Source organism: Pempheris klunzingeri, chromosome 8 (genome assembly GCF_042242105.1).
Source record: "Pempheris klunzingeri isolate RE-2024b chromosome 8, fPemKlu1.hap1, whole genome shotgun sequence".
Lineage (NCBI taxonomy): Eukaryota > Metazoa > Chordata > Actinopteri > Acropomatiformes > Pempheridae > Pempheris > Pempheris klunzingeri.
In genome coordinates, this window is record NC_092019.1 from 6,395,318 (window position 1) to 6,416,386 (window position 21,069).

Here is a 21,069-nt window from a genome sequence, read left to right on the forward strand (position 1 = left end):
TTTCAGGCCCTTAAAAATCAGTATGTTTAGTCTGAGAAGGAAAATTTAATATTTTGGTTGAACACACATCAACATTGAGGCCATAATCTCTAATAAAGGAAGCAGATGTTGCTTTTTTAAGATAAGAATCAGAATTGCTTATCTGGTTTATTTACCTTTGATATATATTGAGGTATAATCAAGAAACATAAAAAATATAAAATTTACAGTATAGAGAATGAGGAAAAATAGATGAAAAAATATGGGCAATATATCTGTTTTTAAAATTAAAGGCATCTACAGAATGTGCAGGAGTGTAAAAAAAAGGGGTTTAGAGAGTCTAGATAAAGCACAAAAGGTGCCCGTACAATCAATAGTCCAATATTGCACAGATGAACAGATAATACACAGACTGAGCATTGGAGCCTCCTAACCATCATGTTTCCTTGACCGAGGACACAGACTGGAGGTCTTCCTAGATGGAACGAATATGGGGCTGTGTCAGTTTGGGTCCTGGGCCTTGTTGATGAGTTCAGCTGCAAAGATCACAAAAGATCACAAGCTAAAAAAGTTGCAAACCTCTAGTCTAGAAAGGATTCACTGGAATGAGTCTTCAAGTGGATGAGCTACGATCCTCTGGGTTTTATGGGACATTCAGTCTTAATTTTGACAAACACCAGCCATATATCTGCAGCATCAGCATCAGATCAGGGTTTGTCTCCTCCGTGGTGTCATTTATTACTTAACTACCTTAACTACACCAGGGGATCACACGTATTTGTACAAATGAAAACAGTTATCCTCCTGGATTTAGACTCGACTAAACAAACAATGGCCGTCGCTGCTGCTTCAAAAAGCTACCTATGGATTATAGTATTTAGATGGATTTAAGGAACTCAGCACTGACATTCACAATATCCTTAAAAACAAAACAAAAATAATAAGCTTCAGACACAGCAGTGCGAGGACTGACAGGGATGTCTTCATTATTGGAGTCTAAGCCGGGAAACTAGAGAAGGAACACCAAGCCACATAATGATGGGTATCAAAGTGAGGCCTCCCTCAGGCAGGTCTGAGGCCTGTCGAGTCCCAGCCTGAGGACGGCACAGAAGAGTCAGACCACAGCACTCTGCAGACATGTGTCTCACTGAAGAGAAGACTAGTGCTGCATCGGTGGGTGGGGTGCTGCCATATTTGTCAAGGTATGTTCAGGTGTCACTCATGCGGTTTGTAAATAGAGGGGAAAAGAAAGACAGAGAGAAGGCACAGGGCAACCTTGTGCCAGCCTCCTAACCCTTCCAATGTTTACATTTTGATGCTGGATTTATTATTCAGTAACAACATTTCCATCCATATATTCCCCGTGCAGATTCATCAAGCTACGTCTGTAAGCTCTTGAAAGACAAATAAAAAGCTGAACTAATTGCTGTGGATCCCCCCTGGATATATCAGCCTCATAGAGGAGCGTGACAGCGAGAAATCAAGCCGTTGCGCAGAGCGGAAAGCCTCCATGAATCACATTTGTATCCGTACTCGCACGCAGAGCAGCAGCAGTGGTGTTGTTGGCTGAGGAATAATCATTGGGGAGGGAGTCCAAATTAATACTTCAGCCGAGGCCGCCTCGTTCTCCGTCATTAGGGCACATTACAGGGCCACAATATACATCATTAAACCAGGCATAAACAATTCATTAAAAGACCGTTAAGAAGACAAACTAATGTCACTTCTCTCTGTGGTATTAATAGACTGTAAAATGGCAGAGGGTTAAGGCAAAAAGAATCATTCCACCACTACCATCCAGTCAGTCATCCTGACTAATGGCCTCGCTAGTTGTTGTGGATTCAGTGGACGACCCTTCTTTTCTCCCAATCAAACCTACACAACCCCACTTATGAGGCCTCAGCACGACACAGTTTTCATTTGTTTTGTCAGTGACGGTGTTGTAAGGGAAAATGCTCGAGCAACGTAGGCACTAAGTTGTGCCGTCACATTTTTTTTTTTTTTATAATAACCATGTCCTTGCAGGATCAGAGGGCCGTAAGAATTACAAAGAGCCACACAGACACAGAGCCCGCCATATCAGCCGTCAGCCTTCGGTTTATTCAAAATCTGGTGAAAGTGAAGCACCCAGTTTCATCATGACAGAGGCACAATCTTTTCACACAACAGCGGCTTTCACACTGCAGCACAGGGAGCATCACTGCATGTCCTACCAATGGCACAGAGGTTGATCACACATCCGGAGCGGGAGAAGAGAGAATGCATATTAATTACAGGAAAGCAATCCGGTCACTCAAGGTAAGGAGCCAAAACACAAATACTGGAAGGTGTTGAACCAAACTGCTTCATTGGTCAGACGGCGACCCTCCGTGAATGGTGCTCATTCTTAAACAGGCTACCTCAACAGATAATTGTGGTTACTGATAATTACTGTACACACTATACATTGTCAGTGTTTTCATTACAGAAGTAAATGTCTCAAAATATACTTCAAATTACTGCCTGGATTTGGGCCAGGAAAACGTGATGTATGCACGTCTTGGCTTCCAGTCAACCAGCTAGAATAAAACTACTTCCAGCTTTGCGGCTCACTGAAGTAATATTTGCATCATCTGAATGGGAGGGCTGGTGTGTAAAACTGTTACCACACCCACTCTGTTTAAAACACGACTCAGACTCACAATAAGCTGGGAATTAACATCAATTGCAACATGGATGCAGATTGAAAATTGGACAGTCCAGTATTTTGGGGGGATTTTGATTAAACCCATAGCCAGATCAGAGGGTTGATATCTATTTAAATTCTGATGAAAAGCTTAGCACAAAGACTGGAGGCAGGGAAACTGCCAGCAAAAAGACCATAACCAGTATTTTAGATTTTAGGTTCATGAGTTCAAATTCCTCAAATGCCCTATCAGTCAAAGAAATCTAATTATTGAATAAATCTGTGTTCATTTAACTGTTCAGTTATATTTTGTGTATATTTTCCTCCATTATCAGTTATGGTGAGACAGATTGAATTACCATGCACTATATTTTTTGCCTAGAAAACAGACATCTAAAGATATTAACTCTACAGAATAACAGAGTCAGGCTTAAAAAAAAATCTGTGTGTAATTATACATTATTCATTGAACATAAGACAAAATAGTGGGAGATGACCTTAAGTGTCCTCAGTGGTTAAAAGTGACAACAGATGTGCCTCCAACAGCTTCGAAACAAACTTATTTACTCATCACCAACACGTCAGAGAGAGTTTTCTTTACAGCAAAGTTCTGTGTTCACAACCTGTCTGGCAAACCCAGTATTAAGAACAGAACTGTGATGCTGATGTGGTCACTGCACAGCATGCTCTGAAATAAAAGCCAGCTATTTCTCACACAGCGTCTTGTTTTTGCATTTTTTATGCATGTGATTTATTAAACAAGATATAAGACAACTTTGGACTTGTGGGCCAGCAGATTCTTTTCTGTAGTTGACAGTTTTAACAGTTTCTCCCTTCTGCCACTGTTTGTGCTAAGCTAGGCTAAAGATGTACTGTCAATCATAATATCAGTCTTTGTGGCCTGCCAAGCTAGATAAAGTATGTACTGAATGCAATGAGATTAAATCAATATCATCTGACTCTCATTTGGGTAAAAAAAACAAAAAAAAAACACTGTATTCTCCAAAATGTGTGTTACTATTCAGGTATATAATGAGTTTAAATAACATTTTTATCATACAGGGAAGTATAAATAAATATTTTGCATATTAATTACCATGGCTGGTCCACGGCATACAAACTGGTCAAATATAGCTGTAGGATTGAAGACCAGGTTCTGCGTATAACTTTGGTTGAATGGCATAAAAGCAAAGCACTTCACTACAATCTATACCACATGGACATCACACCACATTCAAACAGGAGTATAAGGCACAAATATTGACTAATAGCATGTGCTTCAAAGAAAACTTCAAGTTTTTTTCAAAAAAGATATGCTTTTCAAGCACTTCTGCCACATTCAAACTGTGGCTTCATATATTACAAAAATTAAATATTGAGGAAACAGCGATATATTTTTCACAATCATACAGTTACTGTAACATTCCACACACAATAAGCTGTCATTTTCTCTCTGTCTCGGTTACATCGGTGCTGAGTGATCATCTGTGTCACGTGTGTTTGTTGTTTAAGAGCAACACTGACAGAAGGTAACCTCAAAGCTGACTCAGTCTGCTGTTACTGTCTGTAAAGATGTCTGCTGTGCTGGTTTCTGGAGGAAAATATATGTAATAAATGAAAATTAAAACCAGATGAAATATTAAAACCCCTGAGTTACAGGACAAAAACTGAGGTCACATGGAGTATTTACACTGTGTCGTTTAACCCGCTGTCCTCCATAGTACACAGTACTCCTTCCCATCAGTGGAACTTTTTTTAAGTAATTAGTTGGCTGTGGTCGGACAGCAGTGACAGGGAGCTCAGTGTGAATGACAACAGGAAAAGCATGCAACATCATGAGAGTGGAATCGCTGTCTTTCAAACTTTATCACTTAGCTTTGGTGACAAAAGTCAGTCAATAACCTAATCACAATTATCGAACCTTATTACCATTAACATTGGCCTGGCTGACATAGAAACCTGACCTTTTGCCTTACTTGGCCAGACTAAGTCTCTCCCCTGACCAAAAACGTAACTAAACAGTGCAGATTTAAACAGAAATTGATCAGGCACGTTAGATCTGGTGTTTTTCCCTACAGATCTAATCCAGCAAAAGTCTCATATTCGACTAAGAAGGCACCTACCATGCCGCAATCTCAATTAAAGCTCTTTCCAAATGTAAATATCTCGGTCATGTCCCTCTGTACGGTAAATGGATTGAAACTTAAACACCACAGTACATTTAGTGTGATTTCTCCATATCATGCCGTCAAAAATGTTGAAATTACAACAAAAATAAACCGCGAACTTAATAACAATCATAACAATTCACTAATTGTTTCAGTCACTTTTTCCAAGCACAATGTCAAACAGCCACTTGTTTCAGCTTGTCCAATGTAAGAGTTTGCTGTTTTTTGTGGTTTATCACTGTACACTGTGTATCTTTAGGTTCTCGACTGTTGAACAGTGTTACTTCTCATGTGTAAATTAACACAAACGTTGTCCCTGTCTGCTCATTCACAAGTGTGTTTTTTTGATCATCGGTGAATTTTGGGACAGCTGACGGTGAATCCTTTCAATGTGAGACTCTTGTTTATGATTTTGGACTCTGTTTGCAGTAGCACAAATGGGCTTGTGACACTTGCATTAAGGTTTGACCTGACACTGTATGAAATAAGGCTGTGCTCTCTCTTTCGAAACACAACAGCATCAAAAATAATTTCTTATGACTAAATCAAAGTGGCTTGATGTTGACAGATGCCTTCAGGATGACCCTTGTGCATTAAAACAACCTGTGATTGTTGCACATTCTGACAAGGCACTGACCAAGGCCCTGATCATTAATTATGTCACCAGCTAATATGGGTATGTTACCAAATCTTACCATAGTTTTCCTCGTAGTTTCCAATACAGGAAATATGCGAGTACATACAAGTTTTTTTTTTTTTGTCCATTTTTGTTGTCCTAACAAGATGTTCAAGGGAGAGGACTGCTCACAAATGTTGCCTTGTTTTGTGTTTTGCATCCAGTATCAAGGCATATTTCCTAGCCTTGTGTTGCTTGGCAATACATAAGTGGTGATTCATATTCTGGGAAGATGTAGCAGCTTTACTGCAACAACCCTGATTTCAAATGTCAAAAAAACAACAACTAAAAAGTATCCCATTCTATAATCCTGTGACTAGTAGTCTGTAGTTTTTTGTGTTCAGACAGTTAATCCAAAGACACTCCTAACCCAGTGCAACTGCTTTTTTTTTTTTTATACTGATTGCTAAAAGAAGATCTTGTCTGTGATACAGACGCAGACAGGTCAACAATCTCCTACAGCATCTGACCTGCCTCATATTCACTTTAGGGCAGTGTCTGCTGGCAAGCGCTTCCCTCCTCTGGCTTCCTCCAGACGGTGGAAAATGAGACGACACCAGGCAGTGTCACTGGGTGAAGCTCTTCTTGATGGCCACGTTGGGAAAGACGCCTGAGAGCTCTTGGACGACCCGCATGTCTATCTGTGAGCAGAAGGAGACGTCCAGGAGGAGAAGTTTTGGACAGGACTGGAGGAGTTTCTTCAGTGAGGCAGCACTCACCAACCGTGTACCTGTCAATTTGACAAGAACAACAGGGATAAGTAGACAATGTAAAAATGTGCTGCGAAAACAAAAACAAAAAAAAAGACAAGACTATTTATTATATCTCTAAGTGTGAGTAAATCTGAAAAATAAACTGCATCTGCAAATTTGTGAATAAATCAAATAAAAATTACTTGTTAATATATCACTTGCCATGTACATTTACAATAGATACATATTACAGACCCAAATACAGAGCTCCAGGTTCAGTACTTGCATCACGTGATTTACTCTCAAGCATACAGACCAACAGCATGCGCTGTAGCACACCTGTAATAGCCACAGAGCTGTCACGTCAGCACAGCCAAGGCTGATTAGCACTTGTCAAACCCATCACCTTATGCAACTGGAACTAAAGTGTTTGTGCGCAGCACTACTGTGGCGTGCTGTTGCAACTCTGCCAAGTGAGCAATATTTTATTCATATCAATATTAAGCAGATTATTTGGGCTTCTGTTTGCAGTTAATTTGGGAGTTGTTTTTTTTTTTTTTAGAAATTCTCAAATACAAACTTTGGCTTGCCACAGAAATGTCCAATGTATGATTCAATGATAACCATGTGAAATCACAAATTTTAGAAAATGTGTTCATTTACCACAGAAACTCCCACATTAATGTCCAAATAGTAAATGTTGCTATGAGCAGTTCTCAGTCATACGACTCATTAACTAACTGTCTATTGATAATGAAAAACAATAACATATAATACATTAATAACTGAAAATGACATCAACAGAAAGACTGAATGCATTTTCCAGGGACATGTATGCATGAAATGCACGTGTGGCCAAGCAAAAACACACACAGTCCCTTCATCTATGACGTGATGATGGAACAAGAGAACAGGGAAATGTTGTTGACATGACGCCATTATTGTTATGGCAATGTTTGCATAATTGTGTGGCTTTGATTCCGTGGCAGTTTACAATCACATCCAACCACATCCAACACTCAGTAATGTTCTGCTATGTGTGAAGTTTATATGAAAATCATATTGACAGATATAGTTACATAAAAAAGGTCATGACCATCATTAATAAATTATTAAAATATGACATGTTTGTGAAAGGATGTTCATATTTGTGTGAGGTAGGAGCTTACCCAGTATGTCGAGGTGCTGCAGTGAGGGGCAGCTGGCGGCCAGCTCCTCTATGTCTGGGTCGCAGACAGTGCGGTTGGCAGTGAGGAAGAGTTTACGTAAGCGGGGCAGATTGCGCGCGAGGTGCTGGAAACACCCGGTGCTGCTCTGCAAGGTCGGACACCAGCCCAGGTCCAACTCCTCCAGCATCCTGAGCAACCACAGACCATGAAGGACATTCACTGAAAACACATACACTCTGCTTTGGCCCTGTGGTCTACAATCTAAATACATGGGACTTTATGTTTATGTGTTACCTTCTAAAACGTAGTAAGGATTTAAGAAATCTAAAGGTAATCACTGAGAATATTGGTAGCCTTTATTTGTACACTATATTCACATTGTGAAGTGAGACACGTCATCTGCTAGATTGCTTTACAGCACAAAGACAGAGGACATTGCTAACAAAAAATTGGTTTCTCCTCATTGAGGGCATTTTAAAAGCACTGAATGCATTGGTATTGCCCACCTGCACCCAGAGACAAGCTCGGCCAAGCCTCGGTCAGTCAGGTTTCTGCAGCGCCACAGGTCCAATGAGCAGAGAGAGCGACAGCGGGCAGCCAGCATACTGGCCACAACGTCATAGTCCTCAATCTGCAGGAGAGGCAGGCAGCCGTTCATATCTATTTACACTCTCTGCAGCATTTGCAGGGCAACAGTCTGTTTGAGGCTTCATGGAGGTGCACATCAGTTTAAAAATGACTCAAATAAGCAACTCTGCAGGTGCCTGCTCAAATGTTGCAATGGATTCAGAGGACATGTTTTTTACATGGCTACTATGCCTGTGTGGCTGTTGTAAGAGACACCATCACTGAGGCAGAGATTCTGTGATCTTTGCTTCAGATATTGTAAATACCATAAAGTCCACAGCATGTCATACAGTCACAGAATGCAATAGTCTGCCTTTGGGATTTCACACAGGACTGAGAAAATGATGCTTTGAGAAGTAATGAGTGAGTTAGTACTGTCTTTGAGCAAACTTTTGAAATGTAGCGATAATAAAAGAGAGAACAAAGCACTAATACTGAACACCTACACCAGAAAAATAAATGAAATAGTCTTTCAAGAACTGATTTGAGTTTGCGAAGCTGTTATTGTTCTTTGGTGTCAGGTAATGTTGGCCATATTTCATCCTTTCATCCAAAGATGAAAGAAAAGAAATGCAATTTAAACAGCCAGTGCGGGCACCTCACCCATAGAAGTAACAGCACGCAGAACATTTCTCTGAGTTAGCAGTGGATGGATATTAAAAACTTTGGCTGAAAGAGTTGCTGTCATTATGTATTTCCGTTGCAAAGTGTTCCATAGCTTCATTAACTATGATGACACATATGCCTTAGGGAAGACCACATTGTGAATTTCCTTCCACTTCTCCTCGCTTACTACATCATAATTTGTATCAAATACCTATCAATTGAATGGAAAGTCAGCTAATGATAAGGTGGTTGTATTATTGAAATCACTTAGTCAGTCAGAGATCAGGTGAGTTTGCACATTTAACAGTCACTAAATGAGCAAAATATGTCTGTGATGATTTTTTTTCTTTCTTTTTGAATTATTTTAAGAAAAATATAGATGCATTAGTTCTGCTCAAACATTATCACCATAACACATTAAACATTTACTAACATTTCTCATTCGTTAATCTAATCAATATACAATACAAAAAAATGCTGCATTTTATTGCCAGCATGTCTGTCCATACATGCCACATACTGCATACCATGCACCATGGTGGTCATATTCACAGAGCAGAACATCATTAAAGGAATAGTTAGACATTTTTGGGAATTTTCGCTTTCGCATTCATTTTCTGTCAGAGAGTCAGATGAGAAAAATCAGTTCCACTCACATATTCATACTCATCTGTTAGACATAAGGCTGCAGCCACCACCTGATTATCTTAGCTTAGCATAAGAAAGGAATCGGCTAGCCTAGCTTTCTACAACAGCAACAAAATCCACCTGCCAGCACCCCTAAGGCTCACTAATTACCTCGCTACACCCGGTTTGTTTTTATCTTTACAAAAAAGTAAAAAAATAAAAATGTGCTGTTTGTTTCATTCAGTTTACGGGCAGTGTAAATAAACAAGATATAATGTGTTACTTAGTGAGCTTTACATGTGCTAGTAGGCAGACTGTGCTACCTTTGGACAGAGCCAGGCGAGCCGTTTGATCTTCTCATCTAATTCTCTGCCAGAAATCAAAAAGCATATTTCCATAAATGTCAAGCTATTTCTTTGAGCATATGTAAAAACACATGCAGCGTATTTGCTTATTAAGAACTGAAGAGCCTATCAGCCTTATTATTTGCCGTAAAGCCAAAAATCCAATGTGTTTGTCCTTTTCTGGTGTGTGTTTGGACTGCTTTTATATTACAGCATGTCTGTCTAGTTCACTAATGTTTTAACAGTGTTGTGAAGTGAGACTGAAGACAGATTTTGAGCCATAGATGAACAAAAAAGTATTCACTTAAATTGTGTTCAGTGCCATTATCACTGTTTCGTCTATTTTACACCCAACCAGTTTATTGTTAGCAGCTCAATTACTGCTACACTACTGATGTCTCTGCCATCTTTTGAACAAGCTGCTATTCAACAAGGACATGTGGAGGGTTGTGTAGTTAACAGAGTGCTTTATTTGGACTTCTTCCTCTGTGTGTGTGTGTGTGTGTGTGTGTGTGTGTATTCTCACCCTCACACAGCTCCCAAGGTTGAGGTGTCTCAGCTCTATGCAGAAAGTCAGAATGCTCAGAATAGCTGTTTGCTGCAGTGAAAACAAGGAGAAAGACAAGATGATGTCGTGTTGTGGTACCCATATGATATTTTTACAGTATACTATCCAATACGGTTTGGTGCACTGGTAATATGTGAACCTACAGCTTGCAATCAGAGGTTCAACAACATATCTAAATCTGTAAATCTAAAATGGTATATACTAAAATGACAATATATGTTAACATAACAGTGACATGTCCTATCAGGTCCTCCAAAGTTCCTCCTAAGTGATTTCCTGTCTGTTGCCTGACACACTCAGGTAACACTTTTGTATTGTATTTAAGGGAATTTAATATGGCACAACAGATAGTTTTTACGTCTCCTCACACAGTCAAGCACAGTGAGGACAGAGCCCTCTCCAGTGGCACTGCAGCTTGGATAGAGATATGGGAATTCAACACGGCAACTGCCAACACATGTACCTCAGTGGCAGGAGAAAGTGTCAGACATGAAAGTGAAAGCCTTTTGTGTGTGTGCGTTTGGTGTGTGCGCTCGAGTCTGTTGCTGGCATCTTTATAAACGCCTCTCTCCGGCGAGCTAGCCACTTAATTAGAGCAATGACAGGGTAATGACAGCTGAGATGTCGGGGCCTCAAACAGACACACAGCTCGCTCTGTCTGCCTGGGTATAAACAACCTGCAGCACGCTGCCTGGCTCCACCGCAGAAACTCTACACGGCCTCCTGCCCACAACGCCGCTCTGAAACATGACAAACACTGGAGAAACACTGAGGAGCAACACCAAAACACAAGGCAGTGGTTTTACACGTCAGGCAGGCCTGAACCTGAATGCATGCTATCTTTAAGGGCCCCTCGGCTCAGAGTTGACTCAGTTCATCTTAAAGACAACAACAACATCCAATGGGCTATGCATAGCACAACACATGCAACTTCAAATAAGCAGCTGGTTTACAAAAAAATATTTCTGCTTCTCATAATGATATTTTCACAAAATCTCGTTTTCTTTCTTGCAAAATGCTGGAGAGTTAAACCTCTTCAGGACTCTTAAAACTATCAATGAAAAAATCTGAAAAGGGAACGTAACTCTTTGCTCATAGATCTACTGTATGCAACCTGTGGCGAGGTGCTGTGAGTAGGTATGACTTCAGTGTTAAAGGAGGTCAAAGGTTGGAAACCATTAGGCTAAAGCTTCAGGTGGTCTGGTGAGACAAGGCTTACTGTATTTCACTATAGCCATACTGTAGTTTCTTAGTACACCAGAAATCATGCAAGCTACCAAGCAGAAACAGTCAAAGTATATATTCTTTTGTTCCAAAAAGTCACAGATGAAGACACAGTCATCTCTTCTAATACTTAATGAAGAAAGTCTGCTAGCAATAGAGAAAATGGTTACCAATGAAGCAAAACAAAAGTGATAATAGGAACTGAACTGAACTGTGGAGGATAAAAAATGAAGCTGCAGAAAATGAGGACTGATCATAAAACTGCTACGGTTTGGCTGCAAAGCTACAGTAAGAGTTAATGTTATTGTCACAGACACACTGACGCCCAGGCATGTCAGTCTTTTCACTATCAGTAGTGCGAATATTCACCTTTTTAATAAGCCTTTTTTCTCCTTTGTAATTATTATACAGGTGTGATTTATCTGTCTGTAAGCTAATTAACCTAGCATCTAATCTTTAGTGCTGAATGATGATGAGTTTTTGTGCTCTTGACCAGCCTACATCATGGTAGAGTTATAGTGCATGAGAAATGTACTGAAAAGCGAATGAAATCCACAATGAAGTTACACAGCAAATAAAATACGACTACAGTGCCAAAATTCAGTTGTGTATTACTCAGGACTGACACTTGCACTCAACCATAACACCAACTGGGTAGATTAATGACTACAGCAGATAACACGAAAGTAAAAGGAATGCTCAAGAAACGTTTTAAGACCACTATGAAAACTGTTGCCAAAACAATCTCAATTTCCAACTTGTTGCTTCCAACCATATAACTTATAGTCTTCTTCAGCCCATGAAGTCTGCTTATTGTCATGAAAACTTCATTGTCATCTAAGGAATGATGAAGCTCGCGGTTTAAGCCAACGTGGACGAGATTTCCTGCAAATTCTCAGAAAAACGTCCACCATGACAACAGAGTAAACTGCATGTATATGTCAACTGACCTCCTAATATCCTCCAAGTTCCAGAAAATTGATCAAATTCCTTGCTTTTTCTAACAATTTAGTCACTAGTGGAAATTCTAAAATTTGCAGACCCCTACTTTAACTTCTAATCACAATACCTCCTCCATATTATGTAATACTGGCCAATGACTGGAGAATTGCAGCCTTGCATGTCCAAAAGGTAAGTAAGAAACCTGAAACCTGAAACAGGAGGACCAACCATTTGGGACATAAACATCACCGACGAAGCAAAAGCTGTATTTGAACAGGACAGACGTATACAAGTGAAAATGTCATTTTGATTGTGGTTTCCTAGATACTCTGCTGATCGTGCCTACCTCTATCTTGGTCCGGTAGAGCACCAGCCTGCGTAGGCGTGTTAGTTTGGAGATGTGGGTGAAGGCCTGTGGGTTGAGACGGTCACAGGAGGACAGGTTGAGCTGCTGCAGCTCGGGACAAGTCTGAGAGATGACCTCCAGACAGGCCTCATTCAGGAAGTGGCAGCACGACAGCTCCAGGCAGACCAGGCTGAGACCACAGGCCTTCATGAAGCTGAGGGGAATAGGTGGAGAGGGAGAGACATTAGTGGAAGTACAAAGGAGTAAATTCATCCCACATCAGGAAATCTGTCAGGATTATCCGTCTCCATTTTAGCCCTCCTACATGATCTCTCATCTTCTTATAGACATGAATTACAGCAAAAGTTTCAATTCTTTTTCTTTGTTTCAGTGTGTCGCTCCCTCAAAACAAACGCCTGTGCTTGTGAGTATTTGCTAGCTTTCCAAGGTCATCTTCCTGTTTTCTAGCACTTGTTTGCTGACAGTCTGACCTGCTGAAGCCGGTCAGGGTGATAGCTCCGCGGTTGCCGGTCCAGGACAGGTTGAGCCTCTGAAGGAGGGTGCAGCGGCTCTGCAGGTGTCCCAAGGAGGCGTCACTCAGCCGGGCCCAGTAGGGCTGCAGGCTCAGCTGGGTGTACTGCAGCGGGTCGCAGCAGTGCTGGTGCAGCAGCTTACAGCTCTGGGCCAGACGGCAGAGGTCTGGCAGGGTCAGGTGGCTCAGAATCAGCTGGATGAGCTACGGATGGACGATGGGGTGAGGGGTTAGGAGAGGAGAGGAGAAAGGAAAGGGTAAGAAAAGGGGGGGAGGGGGGAAAAGACAACAAAAAAGGACTGTTAGATCTGGAAGGAGCACATAGCAGAAAGCAAAGCACACTAGATGAGTGCTAAAGAGTAGTAAAATCAAGTAAAGAACAGAGAATAATAGAGTAGAGTGGAGAATGTTAATTGCGTCCCTTCTGTCAGACAGATCTAAATAGTGGTTATCTGGGACACAAAGCAGTGATAGGAGGATCAGTGGCGAGGTGAGCCGGCTTGTTTTGCTCTGTGTTCGTGTGCCTCTCAAAGAGAAAGAATGACTGTGCTCCTGCGAGTGTGTGTTGCAGTGAATTAACAATACACGGTGTTCAAGCGGGTATCAGCTGACAGATAATAGCTATATTGTGTTTCTGAAACAAACACACGGCGGTTGTGAAGACTGCTGTTAATGGCAGCGGTTTGGAGAGGAGATAAGAGAACGAATATCAAGAGTACTGCCGGTGTTTTGAAGCTCGCCTCAGACAACATGATACGTCTGTATGGCATGAAAATGACTCTGTGTCCGTGAGTGCATAAAAGATCAAGTGTCAAAAGGGGTCCAAGCCACAATGTTCATGTGTTTGTGTGGAATACTGGTAAATACAGTGTACAGATCCACTCATTATTTCAGGGCTAGCTGCTAATGACCTTGGAGCTTATGGTAAGTTATGATCATCATCAGCAGTCAATTTACCCAAATGATTCTGAGAATATAAACAATATTGTGACAGATGATTGTATGGATTATTTTTAGGGGGTAAGGAGACAAATTGAGGCAACACTGATTTTTCTATTTCCATTTCTCTATGTCAGGCAAATTAACAGCTACCGTGCTACAGCCCTCTAATGCTGAAACAATGAATCGATTAGCTAACAACAACTTTTACAATCAAATATCAAGCAAAGCAAACATTCTCTGGCTCCTGCTTCTTAAATGTGAGCATTTGATGCTTGTCTCCATTTTATGTAATTGTAAATTAGCCATGTTTGGTTTTAAAAAACAAGCCATTTAAAGCCGCCACTTTGGGCTCTAATGTAACGGCCATTTTTCATTACTTCATGAAATCATACAGACTAAAACATTGCAAAAATAGTCAACAGATTATTCGATAATTAAAAACAATTGTTAGCTTCAGGTCTACAGTGCACCAGAATAGCATGTTAACAAGCAAATTGTATGAAAACGTATCAGATTCAAGCACAAGCACCTGGAAAACCTATGACTGGAAGTTTGTGTAGTTTACTGACACACATTTGTACATCAGCACATCAGCATTAAGCAATTTAATTCAAGTCTTTCTTTTCATGCTTTAATCCAAAAAGTACCTACACACCTGTTCTGAGATCTACTTGCACTGTTTAAAGGGACCCTGTGGAGTTTTTGACCTCTAGTAGCACTGTGGAGCATTGTTTTTCTGAGTGAGCCCCTGTTTTGTTTGTCTCGTGCACATGCATGTGGATGAGTGTAACATGAGACAGATTCCTGCCCGTGGTTTCAAACTTTTCCGCTGATCTACAGGTGGCCGTCATGTGCCAAGAAACGGCGCAATGCACCAACAAAGACAAAGAAGAAAAAGACGGCAAGCTAGTAAACATGGAAATGGATGCAAACACTTAAAAACATCAGCTTTGTAAATGATTTATGAGGAAGAAGAAGTATTCAACATGTTTGTTAGAGCTCAAGGATACACACAATGAGTTTTGGTGAGTAACACTGAATGTAAACATAACTTTTGTCATTTTCCAAGAAAACTCCACAGGGTGTCTTTAATGGCATCCACTAGAACTAGGATGGTGTCAGTGGGATGGTAGGGCCTCCATACTTGTCAGAATACAGCAAAATGCTAATTAGAGGGACGCCTTAATCCAACATTTAGAAAATGAGTATTTGCAGAAACCATTCCAGGAGTTACAGAATCACTTCTGAGTACCAGAATAGAATTGTGCTGTCTTGGTGTGTACCCATTCTTTCACCCAGGCCTCAGTGATTGAGTGTACACGTCGTTAAGGTCTGTAATCACCTCATACGGCAGTTTGTCAAAGTAGCCATTGCCCGTCCTCTGATGCTTCCCGTCTCCTTGTCTGAATGGACCTCCCACATCAGACAGCTCCTCCTCGCTGTCGCTCAGATCACTAATGTCAATGACCGGCATCTTATAGAGGGCCAGCATGGGCCTCTCCTTTACCCCGCGCAGGATAACAGCGTCCAGCTCAGTGTAGTAGTCCAGCAGAGAGCTGTTGACTTCCAGACGCAGCAGGTTGGTGGGGAAGTTGATATGTTTGATGTTAGGGGAAAACTGGCGTGCCTGGGGTGTCAGCACCTTGGTGGGCTCCCCTGACCACAGCACCTCCCACCTGGACAAAACAAAGTGTTTGGTAAAATCGTACTGTAAAAACACAACAAGGAGGAACCACACTTTCCCCCCCTGAAAATAGGAAATTACAAATCCATACTCTTTTGGTATTGTTAAGGAGCTATATATTTATTCAAGACATGCAGAGTCCAACGATGAAGCTTAGTCAGAGGAGGCTCTCTCTCTGCTGGCCAGCCAATTATATCTGAAATTTAATTTCTCTGTAGGATGATGACCTTGTATTTCAACTCGGTGCCCAATATACAGGCTGTTATGGTGCTGGGCAAACAAGGCTGACAGAAGCAATCTATCAAAAATACAGTTAAGATTTTTCATCTTTCTTTTTCTAAACCACACAAGGAACACTTGTTCACTCTGATTAAACGACCCTCCAACAATCACTAATGCACACAAACTGAGATTTGGCTCTCAGTGTCATTTCAGTTCATCTCAAGACCTGTTGCACAGTGCGGCTCTGCCAGAGTAATACAAGTTAACCCTGTTTACTTCTGAACTTAACTTCTGGTTCATACAAAAGTAAGTAGCTTGTATACACATTCCAATGAATTCTTTTTAAATTGAGTGCTGCTCAATCAACAATTTTTTAATATACACATTATCTATACAGCACATATTTAATGACGTGTTTTACAAACAAAGAGAAAACAATAAAGGAAAGACAATTTGATAAAAAATAAAAATGCCAGAAATCAATTTAGAGCATAATAAGCATAATAATACAAATAATAAAAACAGAATAGTTCAAATACTGCCTGTAATGTCTCCAGGGCTCATTCCAATAACTAGAGGACTGACTTCTACTTCAAAATTGTCTGTAATATCTCCTGAATGTGGTGAAGTGTGGCTCTGCTGAAGGATCACTAGCACTTTCCTGGTTTTTCCCCCACATTATACAGCTTCGGGACTAACATTTTTTTGAGTGACTCTCAGCCCAGCCATGACCTGGCCCTCTTTGGATGCTCTGCAGAGACGTACTACATGCAAACTGCTCTGCACCTAGGGGGTGGCCATTGCTGGGAAACTTGTTCTCCTGACCTGGAAGTCTACCACTCCACCTTGCTTTGTGCATTGGCTCAAGAAGATGTTGCACAAACCCAATACACAGAATAGATTTGACAGAATATGGGGACTTCTCTTGGCAAATCCCCTGCATCCATTGGGACTCTGACCTGCTTGGCTACACGTATGGGTATGGTGTTTAACTCCATTCATTGGAGATATCACTACTGTGATAACATTTTTAAATGAGTATTTATGTAATCACATAAACCGTCAAGCATCCTTTTATTTTCCAATTGATGTCTTCTTTGTATTGTTTTACATGTCCTTTAAATATATTTTGTCGTAACATTGAAAATTGTAAATAAACTATTACATTAAAAAATTTATATGAAGTTACTTTGTTTTCTTAATCATGTTAACTATTTACACACTCTAGTAGAGCACTGCGAATGGCAGTTTTCCAAGACAGATGATTGTCTTTACCTGACATCAGTGGGTGGGTTCTGGGAGAAGGGGTTGTGAGAGCAGGCCAGAATCTGGACGATGGCTCCAGGGTAATAAGTCTCAAGCACATCCACTCCTGTAGGGTAGACAGGCTCCTCAAAGCCCAGCTCAATGTAATCCTGGCTGTAGAAGCCTTTAGGGGTGCGATGGAAAGGTGGTGGAGCACTGGCGCATTGTTCCCACCATGTCCCATACGCTCTGCATACAGCCGTCTGAGTGAAGTCCCCTGAACTGGGGTAGACGTTGGGCACCCCAGCCAGGTTCCACATAGTGTAGGACATGCTATTCTCGCTGCCATAGTGGGAGCTGAAGTCCAGAACTTCCTTGGCATACTGCTCCACTTCCACACTGACTGGCAACACCGCCCGCTGGCCAGACTCCACGGCACGCCGACTGGTCAAAGCCTCCCCTCGAGTCCCACTCCTGGAGCGTCGCCGCAGACAGATATAGTAAAACATGCTCAGGATGGTTAACATAGGGAACTCTGGGGCTGATGGGGTCAGTTGGGATAAACAGAGGCAATAGGGAGGAAGAGCCTCCACCTACTGGACGCACACTGGCTCACGGGATGGGGTGTACAAAGCAAAGGCTAGAGGTCCGGCTGCATGCATGACCTGTAGGTTAGGCAGAGACAAACACAAACATGAGTGAGAACAGCAACACAGCCAGTCTGAGAGTACACACACACACACACACACACACACACACACACACACACACACACACACACACACACACACACACACACACACACACACACACACACACACACACACACACACACACACACACACACACACACAGAACACCCATCTGCTTCACAAAACAGGTTAAAGGAGAGGAATGTGTGTCAACTAGATGTTTAACTGAACATAATGAAAGCTTTCCAAAATATAGAAACCTGTTCCCATCTAAAAAGAATGTCAGTCAACAGATTGTTGCCTCCTTTGAGCTTCCAGGGGACAAAAGCTCATGGAGAGTGAGAATGAGCTTACTGATCACAGATGAGGCTTTTAAAGCTTGTTGAAAGGAAAATATCAACCTACCACAGATGGACTACCTAACTGCTTAGAAAGCAGCTCTCATTAATCTGATACATGGTGACATTGCCCATCTACAGTTGCTGCTAGTAGCACCACTGCTTGTGCATGACCCAAAACACACACACATTTGTATTAAGGAGCAGCTCAACATGCTAGCAACGAGTTATGCTTAAGGGAGCGAGTTTGCCAGGTCAGACTGGAACATCTTGAATGCATATTAACACCAAGTCTGGGTATTTCTTCAGATTAAACAAACAGTGCATTGTAAGAAGAGCACCACTTATTTCCTCTTCAAATTAAGCAGCTACTCAGCTGTAGGCTGCAGTAAGCGATGCACATTTGCAAAAAAAAAAAAAAAACCTTAAAGGAGCAGCCCGTAATGTAAACAAATGAACAGCAACATTCAAAACTGGAACCGCTGGTCTCAAAATGACTGACAGGGCTTTTAAATACTTACATCAAGGTTGTTAATGTTTACAAATGCTGGCAAAGCTTTGGCGTGGGAGCTTTTATAAGCGCTGACATAAAACATGGGCTCTAATGTTACACATGGGAGAAAAACAGCACACTAAACTAGTCAGTAATAACTTCGCTTCAACGCTACTGAGAAATATTGTATTAAGCATCAAGTGTGTCTTGTAAAATGTCATCTTTTCTCTGTTTTTCTCTGAAAGTGCCGAGGACACTTTATCAGTTACTTTCCAGTTTCCGATTTCACATTTACGTTACAGTATATTGACATGTATACACTTAGCGGTTAAGCTAACTAGCTACAACGATGACAGAGCTGTTTTTTCTGAGGGCCGTAATTCTGTAAAGCACTGAGACGACTGTCAGTGAGATGGTAAACATTAGCCCGAAGAGGTGAGCTGCTTCTTCCAGCTTGTGTTGTTTGTGTTGCTGTCAAATAGCTGGTGTTAGTTAGCCACCGTTAGCTAGCTAGCCTACAGACAAGCTGAGCTGTCAAAACAGAGCTGTTAGCTTCCGTAGCTAGCGTTGCAAAATTGAGCGACCAAAGAGGATGGGACATGGTTTAAATTTACGGTAATCGTAGATCGACGCGTTCATTCATGGGGAGCAGTCCTCTGCTTCCCTTTGGGTTATTTCAATCACCAAACAACATTCCTGCCATTTACCTTGTGATGCCTTCCCGAACAGTCGGACAATGCACATACCCTTTGAGTGCACATTATAACCAACCATATTATCTGGAAAATACTGCTGAAAACATCGTAGCTTTGTGTGGTACCGAGTTTTGAGGCATTATTTTCAGTAAACAAACTGCATTTCCGCAAAGATCATGTCATCAATTGAGGATAAAAGCGAAAACAGATTCCGCGGAACTGCTATTTTATCCTCCTCATTGTACCGCTGCCACACGAAGCAGCCTAATATCGCCCTATTTTCTAAACCACTGCGAAAGTGAAACTATAATATGTCCATTTTGTCAATTTGGTCTCAAATGAGCTACCGAGTAGGTCGATTTTAACAGCTACTTATCAACGTTAAAAGTAGCATCAGTTCCGGACAACAAATGATCAACATCCGGTCAGCATTATGTGAAGCAAAGCATTCTGGGGACTGTAGTTTCATATAACAGACTCATTTGATAGTTCCAGCTAGATAGACCTGCAGATATTAAGTCTTCTGGTTTAAAATCAGATATGAGTCACTGTCATTTTACTATTAATTCTACTTTGGGTAATGTGTAACATCCAGTCATTGTGTCTGCTGCATTTTGGACTCTTTGGACTCCAAAATTAGATGTTCTTATTTTTCATTTTGTACAAAACCAAGCATACACTGCTTGTGTATAATATTTATAGTATACGCAACACAGAACTCTTGTTTTATGTGTTAATATTGATACAGTTTTATAAAATCACGGAAAATGAAACAAGTTAAACAGACAATTGACAACTGAAATGATCTTGACTGAAATGGTCGTCGTCAGGCAGGAAGCAGCAGCAGATATCTTTTCTTGCAGCCAATTGAAGAAGCAGCTGAATCCACTCATCTCTGTCTTACCCGCTAAATATGCAAAGTCAGACAGTCAGTGCCTGAACTCATCCCAAGTAACAAATAACCACAGTGTGAATGGACCTGATGGCTCAGACACAGGTCAACTTGAATAATAAGTCCTATCTGTGAAGATGTTGAAGGATTCATCCACCTTGACTGGCTGCTCTGTGATGATCAGCTCATCCTGCGCTGTTGTGATAACACTACAGGCAGCAGACTCATCAGCGGGAGTCACAGGAGGTGGAGGAGCGGTAACAAATGCAGAGCCTGCTTCAGAGTGAAGTTGGCTGATGGCAGTGTTGGTAATGTTGGGATGAGGAGAGGGGGGTGGTAGCTCAGTGATCCTACCCGACCGTGTTGATAAGCCTTCTTCTGTGTCCCTGATAGTGGCCTTTATATTATCCATTTCAGAGCAAATAGCCGCTTTGTTGTTTACAATTTCAGACCTAACCTCTTTCAACTCAATTTTAAGAAAGGAAAATCTTCACAGAGTGCTTTCTTTAGCTCTGACCTGTACAGAAGCGTGTGCTCTCAATAGCTGCAATCACATGAACAATATTTCTTCATTCCGACTGAAATCAATCCGACTTAAATGTTTACGTGAAGGAGTGTTTGCATGCCCCAAGATGTGTATGTGAATAGAACTTTTTTTTTACATGTGTAAAGTGTTTAAAAAGAAGAGAAGAGAGGACTTC

At 41.2% G+C, this 21,069-nt stretch overlaps 1 protein-coding gene across 1 annotated transcript; it reads right to left on the minus strand.

Annotated features, from left to right (window-relative positions):
- Positions 1-2,058: 2,058 nt before the first annotated feature.
- fbxl4 (F-box and leucine-rich repeat protein 4) lies at positions 2,059-19,862 on the minus strand. Its single transcript, XM_070836124.1, has 9 exons — positions 19,489-19,862; positions 17,289-17,923; positions 15,450-15,783; positions 13,125-13,369; positions 12,634-12,847; positions 10,080-10,151; positions 7,856-7,980; positions 7,350-7,537; positions 2,059-6,218 (listed from the first exon to the last, which is right to left on the minus strand). The coding sequence occupies exons 2-9, from the start codon at positions 17,783-17,785 to the stop codon at positions 6,055-6,057; spliced, it is 1,839 nt and encodes a 612-aa protein (XP_070692225.1). The 5' UTR covers positions 17,786-17,923; positions 19,489-19,862; the 3' UTR covers positions 2,059-6,054.
- Between the last annotated feature and the right edge of the window lie 1,207 nt (positions 19,863-21,069).

Bases quoted from the DNA above. Each gene is read 5' to 3' on its own strand.
- fbxl4 (XM_070836124.1), bottom strand. From the start codon at position 17,785: ATGTTAACCATCCTGAGCATGTTTTACTATATCTGTCTGCGGCGACGC. The intron at 12,848-13,124 runs GTCAGACTGTCA...TATTCCCCTCAG, and splicing joins ACCCTGACCGGCTTCAGCAG to CTTCATGAAGGCCTGTGGTC. The intron at 7,538-7,855 runs GTGGGCAATACC...GTGGTTGCTCAG, and splicing joins GAGCTTGTCTCTGGGTGCAG to GATGCTGGAGGAGTTGGACC.